Raw genomic sequence first — 15617 nt, forward strand, 5'->3', positions numbered from 1 at the left:
CACTGCAACTACCGTATATTCCGGCGTATAAGACGACTTTCTAAGGCGTAGAAATCGGCACCGAAGTTGGGGGTCATCTTATACACCGAGTCGTCTTATACGCCGGAAATAACTGTAGTTTCCGGCGTATAAGATGACTATCTAGGGATACAACTCGGCGCCGAAGTCAGGGGTCGTCTTATACGCCGGATCACCTTATACGCCAGAAAATACGGTATCATAAATACGAGTGTAGTTGCCAAGCCTCCCAATTCTTGTTCGTGAGACCACGAGGGTGCTGCAGCGGTCCTAAGGATGAGAAAGGATCCTAAATCCCCTTTTTTAGTGCCGTTGTAACTTTGAACAGTCACTAAAGGAACTCTTGTGAGAAGAGGACCATCTATATATTAAGCCAGGAGGGGTAAAAAAAAAAGTGCCCTTTATTGAAAAGTAGATGAATTTTGCAGGTGTGATCTAGTGTACCTCTGGATCTAAATTTGGTTTTCATGGTATTTAGTGCAACTGTTTGTTCCATAAGTCCACTGGTTCTAGAAAACAGCAGCGTGGCACTTCCTCCTATTCTGCTGAGTTTTGCGTGGGAGCTTTTCAGAGTCCGTTTCTGTTCTGTGCTTCCCTCCTCAGTGTGTATTTGGGAGATAAAAAGCGCAACCCATAGATAGTTGTGTTCACCAACAAGGGAAGGTGTGGGTGCTCTGATGGTTATGGGCAAACGTGCAGCTCTGCTAGTTAAGGCCCCAAGAGCTGCAGTCGATTTGAAAGGAACAAATGGCCCTCTCCACCTTTTAGTTTTCAGTTGTGTGGTTGTTCTGAGCTGGCCTCCTTTGAATGTGTTGCTTCCTTTCAGCAAAATCTTCAGGTGACGGTTCCGATGGTTTTGACCAATTTCCTGTTCGTGCTGCGTTTCTGTATTATGTGGAAAGTTACCTCTTTGTAGAACCTTTGATTAGCTGTGCAAATGTGCTGGGCTAGCCTGCAACTTCTTTTTCTAGCTGTGTAGGCTTCTATGGAGACAATTCGGTGTTGTAACTGGAGGCTAATCAGCCTCAAGAACGCCGTTGTTTACAGGAAGAGGCAAGAGTCCGTATTGTGATGCTTCACAATTTGTAGAAATAAGATTAAAACCCCCAGTAAGATAAAATAAGTGTTACGTTCAAGTGGCTGTTAGGGAACGAGTCCAAATTCTGCATGTAGACACTGCCTTTCTATGGAACAGTAAACCAGGCCTCTTCCCAATTTTGTCTTGCTTCTAAAAAACAGTGCTTGGATACACACTACTGTGTTTCAGCGAGCACAGCCAACTAAGCCAGACAACCTAAACTACCAACCCGTGTGTTGTCGTAAGACCCACACCTCCACAGTTCATTCTTGGCTTCTGTCTTTGGAGAGGAAAAAGCCAGAATCTCTAGTTTGTGTACAATCTAGTAACCAAAACTAGACGGAGTTGTCTAATGTGTATCTCGGATATGTGCCAAAAGGTTTTTTATTCAAGAGGCTGCTGGAATGTCTTAGTTTTTCTTTTGAAGACCTTTCGCTTCTCATCCAAGAAACTTCTTCAGCTCTGACTGGATGGTGGGCAGTGGAAGGGTTTCCGTTCCTTGTGGGCAAGCCTGTCCCATCTGCACTGTTGGACAGCGTCCCGAAGATTCTCTTAATGAGGATGTTGATAATCCAACCTGAATCGGTGGCTGATACACAAAACTAACACACGTTCCAGCAATGTGGGATGATCGAGTGGTACGCTTCGGTTTTGAGTTGATTGTGAACATGTGCGGTCACTAAACTCAAAAACGCTTTGGACAGCCAAGCGTGGATCATTTGAAAGCAAGTATAGCCTCTACCCTTGTAAAAGTTTAAGCTGACAAATAATTGGGATAAATAGTATTGATTTTACCATGTTTATAATGTTTAAACTTGATAAATCAGTATACTGAAACAAATTAAGTTGGTTTTAAGTTATTCTAAGAGAATGCACTATTCTGTTTTTGTAATCATAAATTGTCATTTTAGAGCAAGGCACATATTTCAGTTTTTAAATATTAATGACATTGGCAACTTGCAGCTGCTTTCATAACTAACATAAATCACCATCTTGCTTTTTTTTTAATTTAAAAGTTTTATAAATTTATTACAATATAAACCCCCCCTTTCCCCCCTCCCCCACTTCCCAGTGCTGATTACAGGGTAGAAAATAAAATAAACAAACGTAATCTAACTAACATAAACCAACTATACTATCAATCAAAACCGTAACACACTTTAACTCCTTCTCCCAACAAATATTAACCAATTAAGTCAAAAATAATAAAATAATTAAAACTAATAATAATTATCTAAGATCTACTCAAAAGCAAGATAATACTTTTCAATCTCATATTTCTTCTGAATGTAATCAATCCATCTTCTCCAAACCATAATATATTTTTCTTGTAAATGATCCTTCAAATAGGCGGAGATTAGTTTGATAGTTTTAACATGTTAGAATCCTAGGATTAGAAGGGACCTCAAAGGTCTTCTAGTCCAACCCCTTGCCCCAGGCAAGTGGCCTCGTACCATCTTGAACAAGTGATTTTCCAATCTTTTTTGAAAACTTCCAGCAATGGAGCACCCACAACTCTGAGAGGCAAGCTTTCCCATTGATTAATGATTGTCAAGGAATTCCTCCTTAATTTCAGGAGTTCCCTCTTGTCTCCTTTAACGATTGAGGGAGTGGGTGTTTGTGAGCAAGCAATAGTGTACACCCACGTGTGTAAATTTCCAGGGAATGACTTCAGCAGAGACCACAAGGCTTGAGATTTCCCTGCAGCTGTACTGACAGGTGCTCAGCTGAGCAAATGTGGCAGGAGAGCCAGGCCTAGTGGGAGGAAATAGCATGGGCCAACCTCTTGCAACCCTGTTGGAGACTGGATCCAAGCCGTTGGATCCTCCTAGGGGACCACTACAGGTGGTCCTCAATTTACGACAGTTCATTTAGTTCATTTTCAGTTACAACGTCACTGAGAAAAGGGACCATTTTTTCCACACTTAGCCACCGTTGCAGCATCCCCGTGGTCACGTGATCAAAATTCAGACGCTTGGCAATTGACTCGTATTTATGATGGTCGCCGCGGAAGCCAAGATTCATTTTAACAACCGGATTATTAATTTTAACAGCTGCTGTAATTCACTTCCTAACTGTGGGAAGAAAAGTCATAAAATGGGGCAAAACCTCCTTGATCAAATGTCTCGCTTAGCTACATTATGGTCGTGAGTCGAGGACTGTCTGTAAGACACTGATCAGGGAGCACTCCTAATTGAGTGAAGCTGCTTAACTGCTTCATGCACATTCAGCTGGGATACCTGTGCATGAAATCTGTCTGTCCATGAACAATTTCTTTTTAAGATTAAGGGAGGGTCTTCATGTTGTTGTTAGTTGTGAAGTCGTGTCCGATCCATTGTGATCCCATGGACAACGTTCCTCCAGGTCTTCCTGTCCTCTACCATCTTCTGGAGTCCATTTAAGCTCACGCCTCCTGCTTCAGGGACTCCATCCAGCCACCTCATTCTCTGTCGTCCCCTTCTTCTATTGCCCTCAATCTTTCCCAGCATTAGGCTCCTCTCCAGTGAGTCCTTCCTTCCCATTAGGTGGCCAAAGTGAGTTTCAGCTTCAGGATCTGGCCTTCTAAAGAGCAGTCAGGGTTGATCTCCTCTAGGACTGACCAGTTGGATCGCCTTGCAGTACAGGGGACTCGCAGGAGTCTTCTCCAGCACCATAGTGCAAAGGCCTCAATTCTTTGGCGCTCAGCCTTTCTTATGGTTCAACTTTCACAGCCATGCATTGCAACTGGGAAGACCACAGCCTTGACTATACGCATTTTTGTTGGCAGGATGATGTCTCTGCTTTTTAGTATGCAGTCTAGATTTGCCATAGCTTTCCTCCCCAGGAGCAAGCGTCTTTTAATTTCTTGGCTGCAGTCCCCATCTATGAAAACCCCATGGACAGTACTAAAAGGGTCTTCATAGATCTTCATTTAAACTGTTAGGAACAGTTAGGAATAGACTTGTTTGTTCCCCAGGTCTGACATTTATTAAGCGAAAATGCAGATGGGATGTCGAAATAGAACTACATGTTATATCCTCAGCTGAACATCTGTCTTTTGTCTTTCTCCCCTCCCGTGAAGCTCAAACATCTGGGAAGCGCAGTGTTCCAGCTCCAGATGCTTAGAAGCTGTAGCCTTGAAAGCTGTTTCACTCCTCCGTTGTTGTTTTTTCCTCTCTGCCTCTACTTCAGTCCAAACGCCTTTCATATCTCATCTGATGAAGAATGGGGAGTTGTAGCATTCCTGGGTGACACTTCTGTTTGTGCAGAGACAAGTTTTAAACGGTGTCGCTTTACCGCTAATCCTCGACTTAACAACAGTTCACTTAATGGCCGTGCAAAGTTACAACAGTGCTGGGGGAAAAAAGTGACTTAGGACCATTTTCACACTTACGACTGTTGCAGCATCTCCATGGCGAGGTGACGTATGTTCAGATGCTTGACAACTGACTCATAATTATGATGGCTGCAGTGTCCCGGGGTCTTGTGATCCCCTTGTGCGACTTTCCGACAAGAAAAATCGATGGGGAAGCCAGATCACTAAACAACTTACCAGCTGTGGCAAGAGCGCTCGTAAAATGGGGCGAAACGCTCTTAACAAAGTCTTTCCTTAGCTTTGGAAATGTTGCGTTCAGTTGTGCTCATGTAGATGGATGATATTCAGTGGTTCAGCTTGATTGTTTGTCTATGGCAGTGGTTCTCCACCTGTGGGTCGGGACCCCATCTGGGGTCGAACGACCATTTCACGGGGGTCGCCAAACAACGCAGTCTGCCATTTTTTCCCCCTTTTCCTTAGCTGTGCTCCTCCCTTTTATTCTATTGGCTTTTGAAAGCCAATAGAATAGACTCTCTTGAATAGAGTCTAATTCTATTGGCTTTCCAAAGCCAATAGGAATGGTCCAGGCTGTCTCTGCCCTACTGAGCCCGCCAAAAGTCCCATTCTGCAAATGGGGCTGCACCAGTTGAGTAGTCCTCGACTTACGACCGGTTGAGTAGTCCTCGACTTACAACCGGTTGGGGGGGGCATTAAAAAGGTTGAGAACCACTGGTCTATGGAGTAAGGAGACTTAACGTCCTTCCCACGTTGGCAAAAATAACAATAACCCAGAATCTTTGCTACCCCAGGACCGGTAGCGAACAGGTCTTTCCCGTCTGAGGACCTGCATTTGGTGGCAGTGCTTGCGAGCTGCCTTAGTGCAATTTGGAAGGCCCTTTGCATTTGTTCTGAAACTTAGAAAATTGAGGATAAATGGGTGCTGCATGCAAATGCCCTGGATTTAATTCATGCGCCGCACAGTGTGTGCATTTGCCTTCCTAAGAGCAGCTGTCAGGGAGCTTGCAATAAAAATCACCATGAGAAATAAATACAAAGGGCAAAATGAAGCCCTAAATTTAACAATCTGCTCGAAGCCTCTCAAAGGAAAAAGAGCAGAGATGGAACGACTTCAGCCACCCATTTCGAACTGGCTTTAAGGAATGTTTCTTGCATCCGGCTGCATTTATTTTGGGGGGGGGGGTTAGGTTTTAACCAAGCCAGTTTTAAAGCCTGTGGCTTTCTTTTTGTTTGTCTAGGCTGGGGAAGGCTTTCTGCGACTTTTATTTGGGGAGGGTTTCATCCTGCCTTTTATCAGCCGGCTTTGGTGGGCAAAGGATATGAGACACGTAAATAATCATAAGATTATTGACAAAGTACAAGAAAGAATTAAGTTTTCTGGGATTTCTTTAAAAAAGCAAAACAAAACAGTGATACAGTAGCAAAAAGAAAATAGAAAAGTGCTAGATATGTTTTGGAGAGTATTACAGACTTTGGGGTTGGGGGTTAAGTTGATTTTTCTCTGAACAAAATAATAATAATAATAATAATGATAATAATAATAATAATGATGTCGATAAGAAAGACAAAAAAGTCTGGATAGTGGACGTGGCAGAGCCTGGAGATAGCAGAATAGAAGAGAAAGAACTGGAGAAGATAACAAAATACAAAGACCTACAAATAGAAATAGAAAGACTGTGGCAAAAGCAAGCAAGGGTAGTACCAATAGTCATAGGCTCCTTGGGTGCAATCCCAAAACAACTGGAGCACCACTTGAACACAATTGGCATTGACAAATTCGCTATTAGTCAATTGCAAAAGGCGGCCTTATTAGGAACTGCTTCCATCCTGCGACGATACCTGTAATACCATCAAACATCCACATCTGCCTATCCCAGGTCCTGGGTAAGGACTCGATAGGTAGACAAAATGCCAAATCCAGTCTGAACATCTGGCTGACTGTGCGATGATCGATATAATAATAATAGTCAATTGCAAAAGGCAGCCGTACTAGGAACTGCTTCCATCCTGCGACGATACCTGTAATACCATCAAACATCCACATCTGCCTATCCCAGGTCCTGGGTAAGGACTCGATAGGTAGACAAAATGCCAAATCCAGTCTGAACATCTGGCTGACTGTGCGATGATCCATAATAATAATAATAATAATAATAAAAGAAAAGAAGAAGAAGAGAAGAAGAAGAAGAAGAAGAAGAAGAAGAAGAAGAAGAAGAAGAAGAAGAAGAAGAAGAAGAAGAAGAAGAAGAAGAAGAAGAAGAAGAAGAAGTAGTAGTAGTAGTAGTAGTAGTAGTAGTAGTAGTAGTAGTAGTTATTAACGTTCCCCAGGCTACATGGATATTATATAACTGCACCCTTACTCTGCAGGCTGTTTAGGCAGATAGTCAATTGAAATATCAATTTATAACAATGTCAATGAAAGGGGTAATTTCAATAGATAATTCTCCGGCTGAATATTCTGCCCTGAGCTCCCGGCTTGCAGGATTGTTTTCTTTGTATTTGGGCTTTCATTGTCATGCCTTTTCCTTTGCCCTGTTGTCAAGGTTAAAATTAAATACCCGATTGAACCGATAGGAAAGAAGTGTGTTTGCTCCCGAGGGGCATAAATATACAGCCAGTTTTGGCATTTGCTCAGAGAAGGGGAAACTTTCCCCTTAATAAATTGGAGTTCTCATCTACTTCTCCATGCTGGACAGACATTTTAGTGCGGTTTGGGGACAAAAACTGCCAGTTAGAAGTTTTATTTTTCTGAGTCTTATCTGCAGCAGACCATCTGCAGGCAGCGTAGGATTTGGGTGGTGTGTCTTTCGGCGTCTCTTTTTGGTCAAACCAAGAGCTTTTTCAAGCATCGGCCACCTTCATGTAGAAGGCTAAAAGGGCACCGCTCAGCTAGCCAGCCAGCAAGGGCCTGCCGTTGGAAAGCTACCATTCTCGCTTAGTGGGAGTAGAGGTAGTCCTCAACTTAACGACCACAAGGGAGCCCCACGTTTCTGTTGCTCAGCGAGACATTTGTTACGTGCCCCATTTTGGCAATCTTTCTTGCCACCGTCGTTAAGCGAATCGCCTCAGTTCTTTAGTTAGTCACACCGTCATTAAGTGAATCTGGCTTCCCCATTGACTTTGCTTGTCAGACGTTCCCTTGGATGACACACACACACCTCCGGGACACTGCAACCGTCATAAATACGAATCAGTTGCCGAGGGTTGGAATTTTGATCACGCGACTGCGGGGATGCCGCGACGGCCGTAAGTGTAAAAAACGGTCCCAGATCCCTTTTTTCCAGCACTGTTCAAATGGACACTAAGCGAACTGTTGTAAGTCAAGGACTACCTGTAGTTGAACAAGACAAGAAGTCTCCCTCTAGGACAGTTTCTCAACTGCAGCAGTCATGTGAAAAACAGTTGTAAGTCACTTGTTTCAGTGCTGTTGTGACTTTGAAAGGACACTAAACAAACTGTTGTAAGTCAAGGACTGCCTGTAGTTGAATAAGACCTCTAGGGCAGTTTCTCCACCGTGGCGACTTTAAGCCGCGTGGACTTCAACTCCCAGAATTCCCCAGCCAGCGGTGCAAATCAAGGTGCCTCTCTATTTCCTCTCTCCTAGACGTGTCAAGTGTGTCAGATGCTGTTGCCGAACAAATGCAGCTATTGTGCTCATCAAAGAATCCACGCACACAAATCTCCCTACTGCTGCCCTGAGTGCGGAGCCATATGCCGGTCAGCCTACTTCCAAACTCACGTCAAAGAGAACTGCCTGCATTACTCCCGCAAAGTCGGTTACAGGTCAGTGCTAAATTTGTGGAAGTAAGTAGCAAGTAGCTGTTTTATGCAGTGTGTGTGTGTGTGTGTGTGTGTGTGTGTGTGTGTGAACGGCCTCGTTTCTCTCCCCCTTCTGGAGCTTTGAAGGCCCCTTTCCAGACACGCATTCTAGGCCCAGAGGCGAGAAAGTTGGCTTTGGGGCAGATTGCAAGAGTCCCGCTTAAGGATTCGTTCCCGTTTTTGTAGGGGAGAAGTGATGCTGATCGTCTTTAATTTTTTTTTTTTTTTTAGCTGATCACAAGTCATCTGCAACAGGTGATTTTTTGCCAGCCTTAACACCTGTCAGAAGGGCCTTTTTCATTCTGCTGACTTTCTCAGAAGCCTGACGTTGCCGCCAGTGAACAACGTCCTCACAGTTACTCATTTCTGGCCAATTAAAGCTCTTTCGTCTGGTGCAGAAATGGCCAGCAGAGAAGAAGGAGCAAGGCTTAACCCAGATTAGTATTTTCACAGTGGCTGCCGTTGGCTTCAGAGAATTGATATGGTGGGGTGGCTCTCCTTTTTTCAATCCCTGGCCATATCTCAACCTCTGATGTGTAGCCATTATCTGCAGCAAGCTATCTATGAACCTTCACGACTCCTTCATGGATGATTCCGTAAAGCAGACACGGGTTTGTTCCCATTTCCTGACCATCTATAGCAGTGGTTCTCAACCTTTCTAATGCCGCGACCCCATAATACAGTTCCCCATGTTGTGGTGACCCCCAACCACTTATACATCACCGGGTGCCAGGGGCGTGGCCAAAGAAAAGGGGAAAATGGCGGACAGCCTTGTTTGGCGACCCCCATGAAATGGTCGTTCGACCCCAAATGGGGTCCCGACCCACAGGTTGAGAACCACTGATCTATAGAAATGATGCTGGCAGATTTTGTGCCTTCCAGCTAAGTGTGTTCCTCTCCTTTTCCTCAGGTGCAGCCACTGTGGGGTGGTTTTCATGTCCCAGGCTATGCTGAAAGTCCACATTCACGAGAAGCACTGTGAAGTCTTCCACAAGTGTTCGTTCTGCCCCATGGCCTTCAAGTCTGCAGACAGCACCACCGCTCACATTACCAGTCAGCATCCTGCAGAGCCTCACAAGACATCTCAGTAAGTGATCTGTTGGGGTCCAGGTGCTTGTTTTACATCATTGCAGTTCTGGAGTGTCTTTGCCTTCTTCATCTGAGCCCTGGTGCTGCAGTAGTTAGAAGGCAGTATTGCAGGCTGACTCTGCCGGCTGCCAGCAGTTTGATCCTGACCAGCTCAAGGTCAACTCAGCCTCCATCCTTCCGAGGTCGATAAAATGAGGACCCAGATTGTTGGCGGGCTGTATGCTGGCTCTGTAAACCACTTAGAGGTGGCTGTAAAATTACTGTAAAGCAATATATAAGTCTAAGTGCTATTGCTGTCTGGTTCTTTGACAAAGGCTGCCTCCTCAACTGAGCCATGTTTTCAGGAGTGTCTCTGGCCCAGTTTTGTGAAACAGGAGGAATAGAATCTGCACTTCTCTCTTTCTCTCTCTCTGTCTCTGTCTCTCTCTACGTCTCTGCCTCTTTCTCTGTCTCTCTGTCTCTGACTCTCTCTCTTTCTCTCTCTCTCTCTCTTTCTCTCTCTGTCTCTGTCTTTCTCTCTGTGTCTCTCTTTCTCTTTCTCTCTCTTTCTCTGTCTCTTTCTCTCTGTGTCTCTTTCTCTCTCTCTTTCTTTCTCTGTCTCTCTCTCTCTTTCTCCCTCTCTCTCTCTGTCTCTTTCTCTCTCTGTGTCTCTCTCTTTCTCTCTCTGTCTCTTTCTCTCTCTCTGTCTCTCTCTTTCTCTGTCTTTCTCTTTTTCTCTTTCTCTCTCTGTCTCTTTCTCTGTCTCTCTTTCTCTATGTCTCTTTCTCTCTCTCTTTCTCTATTTCTTTCTCTCTGTGTCTCTCTTTCTCTCTCTGTCACTCTGTCTCTCTTTCTCTCTCTGTCTCTCTCTCTCTGTCTCACTCTCTCTGTCTCTCTCTCTTTCTCCCTCTCTTTCTCTGTCTCTTTCTCCCTCTCTTTCTCTCTCTCGGTCTATCTGTCTCTCTCTCTCTCTCTCTCTCTCTCTCTGTGTCTCTCACTCCCTCTGTCTCTTTCTGTCTCTCTCTGTCTATTTGTCTCTCTTTCTCTCTGTGTGTGTGTGTGTGTCTCTCTCTCTCTCTCTTTCTCTGTCTCTTTCTTTCTGTGTCTCTTTCTCTGTCTCTTTCTCTCTCTGTCTCTTTCTCTCTGTCTCTTTCTCTCTTTCTCTCTCTCTGTCTTTCTCTTTCTCTGTCTTTCTCTTTCTCTCTCTCTGTCTCTCTTTCTCTATGTCTCTTTCTCTCTCTCTTTCTCTATTTCTTTCTCTCTGTGTCTCTTTCTCTCTCTGTCACTGTCTCTCTTTCTCTCTCTCTCTCTGTCTCTCTCTCTCTGTCTCACTTTCTCTGTCTCTCTCTCTCTTTCTCCCTCTCTTTCTCTCTCTCGGTCTATCTGTCTCTGTCTCTCTCTCTGTGTGTGTCTCTCGCTCCCTCTGTCTCTTTCTCTGTCTCTCTCTCTGTCTATCTGTCTCTCTTTCTCTCTGTGTGTCTCTTTCTCTCTCTCTCTCTCTCTCTCTCTGTGTCTCTCTCTGTCTCTCTCTCTCTTTCTCTCTCTGTCTCTCTTCCTCTCTCTTTCTCTCTCTCTGTTTCTCGCTCTCTCTCTCTCTGTGTCTCTCTCTCTTTCTCCCTCTCTTTCTCTCTCTCTCTCTCTGTGTCTCTCTCTCTGTCTCTTTCTCTCGCTCTGTCTCTCTCCCTCTGTCTCTCTCTCTTTCTCTCTCTCTTTCTCTCTCTCTCTCTCTCTGTGTCTCTCCCTCTGTCTCTCTCTCTTTCTCTCTCTCTGTCTCTCTGTTTCTCTCTCTCTGTCTGTCTCTCTCTTTCTCTCTGTCTCTCTCTTTCTCTCTCTGTCTCTTTCTCTCTGTGTCTCTCTCTGTCTGACTGTCTCTCTCTCTCTCCCTCTCTCTTTCTCTCTGTCTGTGTCTCTCTCTCTCTCGATCTGGAAAGTTATATTACAGTTCTTTTTTTTTTTTTTAAATTTGCTTTTCTGGATTCATCCCTTCATGAAGGAGTAAGTTCTCATTTTTTTTCACACTCAACTGTTCCAGGGTGATCTACAAATGCTCCTGTGAGACGGTCTTCAACAAGAAGAGACTTCTGCAAGAGCACTTCCAACAAAATGCCAACCGGCTGATGGTGGGCGTGTTCAAGTGCCCCCACTGCCAACTGGTGTACATGCAGAAGTTGCAGTTAATGCAACATGTCAAGGTGGGTAGGACAAGACCGCTCCCGCACTTCTGCAGACCTTGACCCGCCTTCCACATTTGAAGCTCACCCCTTGAAACACCTTCGATGCCTTTTATTTTCCCACATCTGATGGATCCCTCAGCAGCATCCTCTCCCCATAGTTGTCTCTTAAGATTTAGGTTGCTTGACTGTAATTTAGCCATAAACCACAATTGACCGGATTTAAAGGACAAGCTAAGCCTACAAATTGCAGAGCACAGTGGCTGGGTTCACATAGCATGCTAGTCCAGACCAAATGCATTACAACTTAGTATAACAAGGACAGTTTCCTAAAATCACTTTTTTTTGTTTGTTTGTTTGTTTAGCAACTCTGTTTCAGCAGCCTGCAATTTATAAACCTCACCTGATATAACGTCACGCCCCAAATTCCCCCCAGTTCTCTGCATTTGTGATCTTGATCTTGAATTTGGGGTGGGGCGGGGGGGGGGTATCTCCAAACTGGCCAACTTTAAGATTTGTGGACTTCAATTCCCAGAATTCCTCAGCCAGCAGAGGTGAAGGCCACAGGTCTTTAAAGTTGCTGAGTTTGGAGACCTCTGATTTAAAAGGTCATCCAAAACTTTGAACTGGGTCCAGAAATGGCCCAGAAATCAGGACCGTTGGCACAATATACACCTAATGTGAACATAACGCCCAGCTGTGGTTGGTAATCTGATCGAGATGGGAGATCTAGATGGTAGATTTCTAGATGGGAGATCTAGAAATAAAAAAAACAAAAACCTGGCATGCTCATCAGCTGGACGAGCCGTTCCACGCTCTGCCCTTTCCGTGTGGATCTGCTTGCTAGCTAAGCTTGATTCCTTGACTTTCCCTAGAGCATCCATGGAGTCCCGGAAAACCCCGAGGATCTCACCAGCGCTCGGCAGAAGGTTGAGACGGCCACCACGAGCAGTCCCGTCCTCCCCACATCCAAGGACCTGGCCATCGTCAACGGGACTTCTCAGCCGACCTCTTTGCCTACCAAAGGCATGAGCCCAGACTCCAAGCCAAAGTCCAAAACGTGCAGTTGGACTTGCCGGGTGTGCTCGCAGTGGATCCCCGATCGTGAAACTTACGTCTCCCACATGAGGAAAAGCCATGGAAAGGTAACCCACCTGCCAAAAGCTTAGGAGCACCTGGACACTCTTCCCACCGTTCAGGGCAGTGACCTCTTTTCACTTCCTAGCAATGCCATGGAAACGGGAACGAGGAGAAGAATGCTTGCTTTTATTCTTCCCCTTTTCTTCTACTTATTTGATTTAGGGCAGGGGTAGGCAACCTTGGCTCTTTTGTGACTCGTGGACTTCAACTCCCAGAATTCCTGAGCCAGCTTGCTGAGGGGAAAGGGAGAGGTTTCCAAGCTGAGCCATGCTGGCTCAGGAATTCTGAGAGTTGAAGTCCACAAGTCATAAAAGAGCCAAGGTTGCCTACCCCTGGCCTACACAGATTCCCTGGGATCCAAACAGGCTACTTTAGACTGCTGTTTTTGGATTACCTTGTGCTCCATTTTGTTTTTTTGCGTGGGGGCTGTCTCTGGCTTTCTGCCCCCAAATGAAGTGGGGGCATTTATGAGTAAGGGGTTGAAAAAAGCAAGGCTGCCCCATTTACCAACCCTCTCTCCGTTTAGCTTAGAACAGATCAACGATGTACACCAGTGTTTTTCAACCTCAGCCACTTTAAGTCCCATGGACATTGACTCCCAAAATTCCAGAATGGCTCAGCTTGGAAGCCTCTCCCTTTCCCCTCAGCATTGCTGGCTCAGGAATTCTGGGAGTTGAAGTCCATGAGTCATAAAAGAGCCAAGGTTGCCTACCCTTGATTTAGGACATAACAGAATACAGCATTCACCGTTGCTTTTATTTTTGGTATCACGCTGCTGCTTCTTGCTGGGAGATTCTTGTGAGGTCCAACAATCAGAATGAGCAGACTAGTTAGCCATGACCAAGTCCTATTGTCTGGGGTGTGCCACGAGGGGGCTAGTGGATACCGCACCCCTTCCTGTTCTAGTTACGAGGTGGGAAGTGATAAATCCACGTTGTCCTTTTCTCTCAAGAAGCCCTCCACAAAAAACATTTAAGCAGAGGGAAAGTTGGCTGTTAACCCTCCCCACTAACACTGGTGATGTTACCTAGTTGGGTAATTAAAGGTCTGCAAGAAAACCAGCTCAAGAAAGCACCAAGGACCCCTGTTACCCCTCTGATCACAGCAGGCAGTCCTCGATTTAAGAACTACAATTAGTCCTGCAGTTATTGTTGTAAGTCACAATTAGTCATTAAGCATTTCACCATGTGACTGTGCCTAATTTTCTTACCATTTTTGCGGTGGTCATAAAATAAACACACTGACTGCAAAGCAAATGTACTGTTTGCTATGGGGCTTTTTTTTTTTGTCCATAACCCGGAAAGAAACACCGGTTTCCCAGCAAAAACCTTCATAAATTGTGGTCACATGACTCTGGGATGCTGGAAGTGGATATAAACGCAGGGCGGTTGCCGAGCATCCAAAATTTGGTCATGCAACCCATCGTAACTTCAAATTGGATTATAGTAGCTTTTGGGGGGGGCGCTGTTGTAACTTTGAATGGTGGTTAAATGGAGGACTTCCTGCCTTTTGCCCAAATGGAAACAAAATGGAGTTCATCCCTGTCCTTTTGGGAACTAACTCTTCCGATCCTCCTGCAGAACATGAAGAGGTTTCCCTGCCGCCAGTGTGACAGATCCTTTGGTGCCTCCAACAGTCTGCACAGACACGTTCGCAATAATCACGACACAGCAAAGAAGCTGTACCCTTGCTGGTGAGTCTGGGAGGGAAGATGTCGTGATTCCGTGCCAGCCTGTGTTCCCAACAGCTGAGTCTGGGGAATCTGAGGAGGAGGTGGAGGAGGCATTTGAAGGGCCGTCAGGGTCAGAGGGAAGGCTCAGATGAATTACAAGACTCACGGTTTGATGCAGAGCCTGGGCCCTCCAGTCGTGTTCCTGATGAAGCTCAGCTGTATGGGGAGAATGAGTCAGACTTAGAGGATTCACACCTGATGGACGTGATGATTGATGCTCGTAGACGCAGGCAATTAGCGAGAGCAGATCAGCAGCAGTCAATACGACAACTCCAGGGGAGGAGGAGGAGAAGGCACTGAGAAGCAACGCCTTGGGACTGCTTTATAAAAAGGGAAGGTATGGGCAGTGCTGGTTGCTGAAGGCAACCGTTGCAAAGTATTTCATGGGATCATGTTCTGTTAGTCTTGCCGGTGACTACTTCTCTGCTTTGTATGGTTTCGTGTGGACAATTTCCTCCATTTGGATTGCGTTTGCTGCTTTTGTTTCTGGACTATTTGGCAGGTTGGTTACCCATATTAAAAGGGGTTTGTTTTCTTTTGAGTCTCCAGCCTATTTTCTCAAAAGGGGTTTTTGTCCTTGTGCCTTTAACAAGGACAGCCATAGGCTGGGATAGAACAGAAGAAATGCTTCTTGCACACTCCCAGGCACGGCGTCACGGGATCATATCTGGTCCTGCCTGTTCGACCGAGGGATCAATTGCTATTTATCTTGGACCGTTTTTCATTTCCAGAAGATCCTGTGATAATATTACAGTGTTTTCATAATAATGGAAGCATTCTAGCTATTTCTGGAGGAACTCTTTTGAGTTCCGTGTGCGCTTGCCCAGTTTCAACAAGAGGGACAGAAGCTGGAGCTATTTCGGCTTAATTTAATGAGCCCTGGTGGTGCAGTGGTTAGAATGCAGTCCTGAAGGCTGAGTCTGCCCACTGCCAGCAGTTCAATCCTGACTGGCTCAAGGTTGACTCAGCCTTCCATCCTTCCAAGATTGGTAAAATGAGGACCCAGATTGTTGGGGGCAATAGGCCAACTCTGTAAACCACTTAGACAGGGCTGTAAAGCACTGTGAGGCAGTATATAAGTCCAAGTGCTATTGCTATTAAATTCAGAACCTATTGCAAGTGAAACATTTTCAGTTTTAGATTTAAGCACTCACCGTTTCAGAAAATAAAATAAAATAAGAATACAAAGGCTGCATCTTTCCATTCAAATTAATCGCAAGGAAAACAAATTCCCAGGAAGCAGGTGGCACTTCAATTAATGGTTTGTATACATACATA

The 15617-nt window shown here is 45.1% G+C and overlaps 1 protein-coding gene across 1 annotated transcript in view; it reads left to right on the forward strand.

Moving 5' to 3' along the window:
• The window catches only part of ZNF592 (zinc finger protein 592), a 32857-nt gene that overhangs the window by 11307 nt on the left and 5933 nt on the right, over positions 1 to 15617 (forward strand). Inside the window, exons 3-7 of the mRNA XM_039339499.1 lie at positions 8014 to 8192; positions 9139 to 9315; positions 11329 to 11488; positions 12343 to 12612; positions 14188 to 14300. Of these exons, the coding sequence (XP_039195433.1) occupies positions 8014 to 8192; positions 9139 to 9315; positions 11329 to 11488; positions 12343 to 12612; positions 14188 to 14300 (899 nt within the window). The remainder of the gene's footprint in view (positions 1 to 8013; positions 8193 to 9138; positions 9316 to 11328; positions 11489 to 12342; positions 12613 to 14187; positions 14301 to 15617) is intronic.

Source organism: Crotalus tigris, unplaced genomic scaffold, assembly GCF_016545835.1.
Source record: "Crotalus tigris isolate CLP2741 ecotype Arizona unplaced genomic scaffold, ASM1654583v1 scf7180000017735.2152567, whole genome shotgun sequence".
Lineage (NCBI taxonomy): Eukaryota > Metazoa > Chordata > Lepidosauria > Squamata > Viperidae > Crotalus > Crotalus tigris.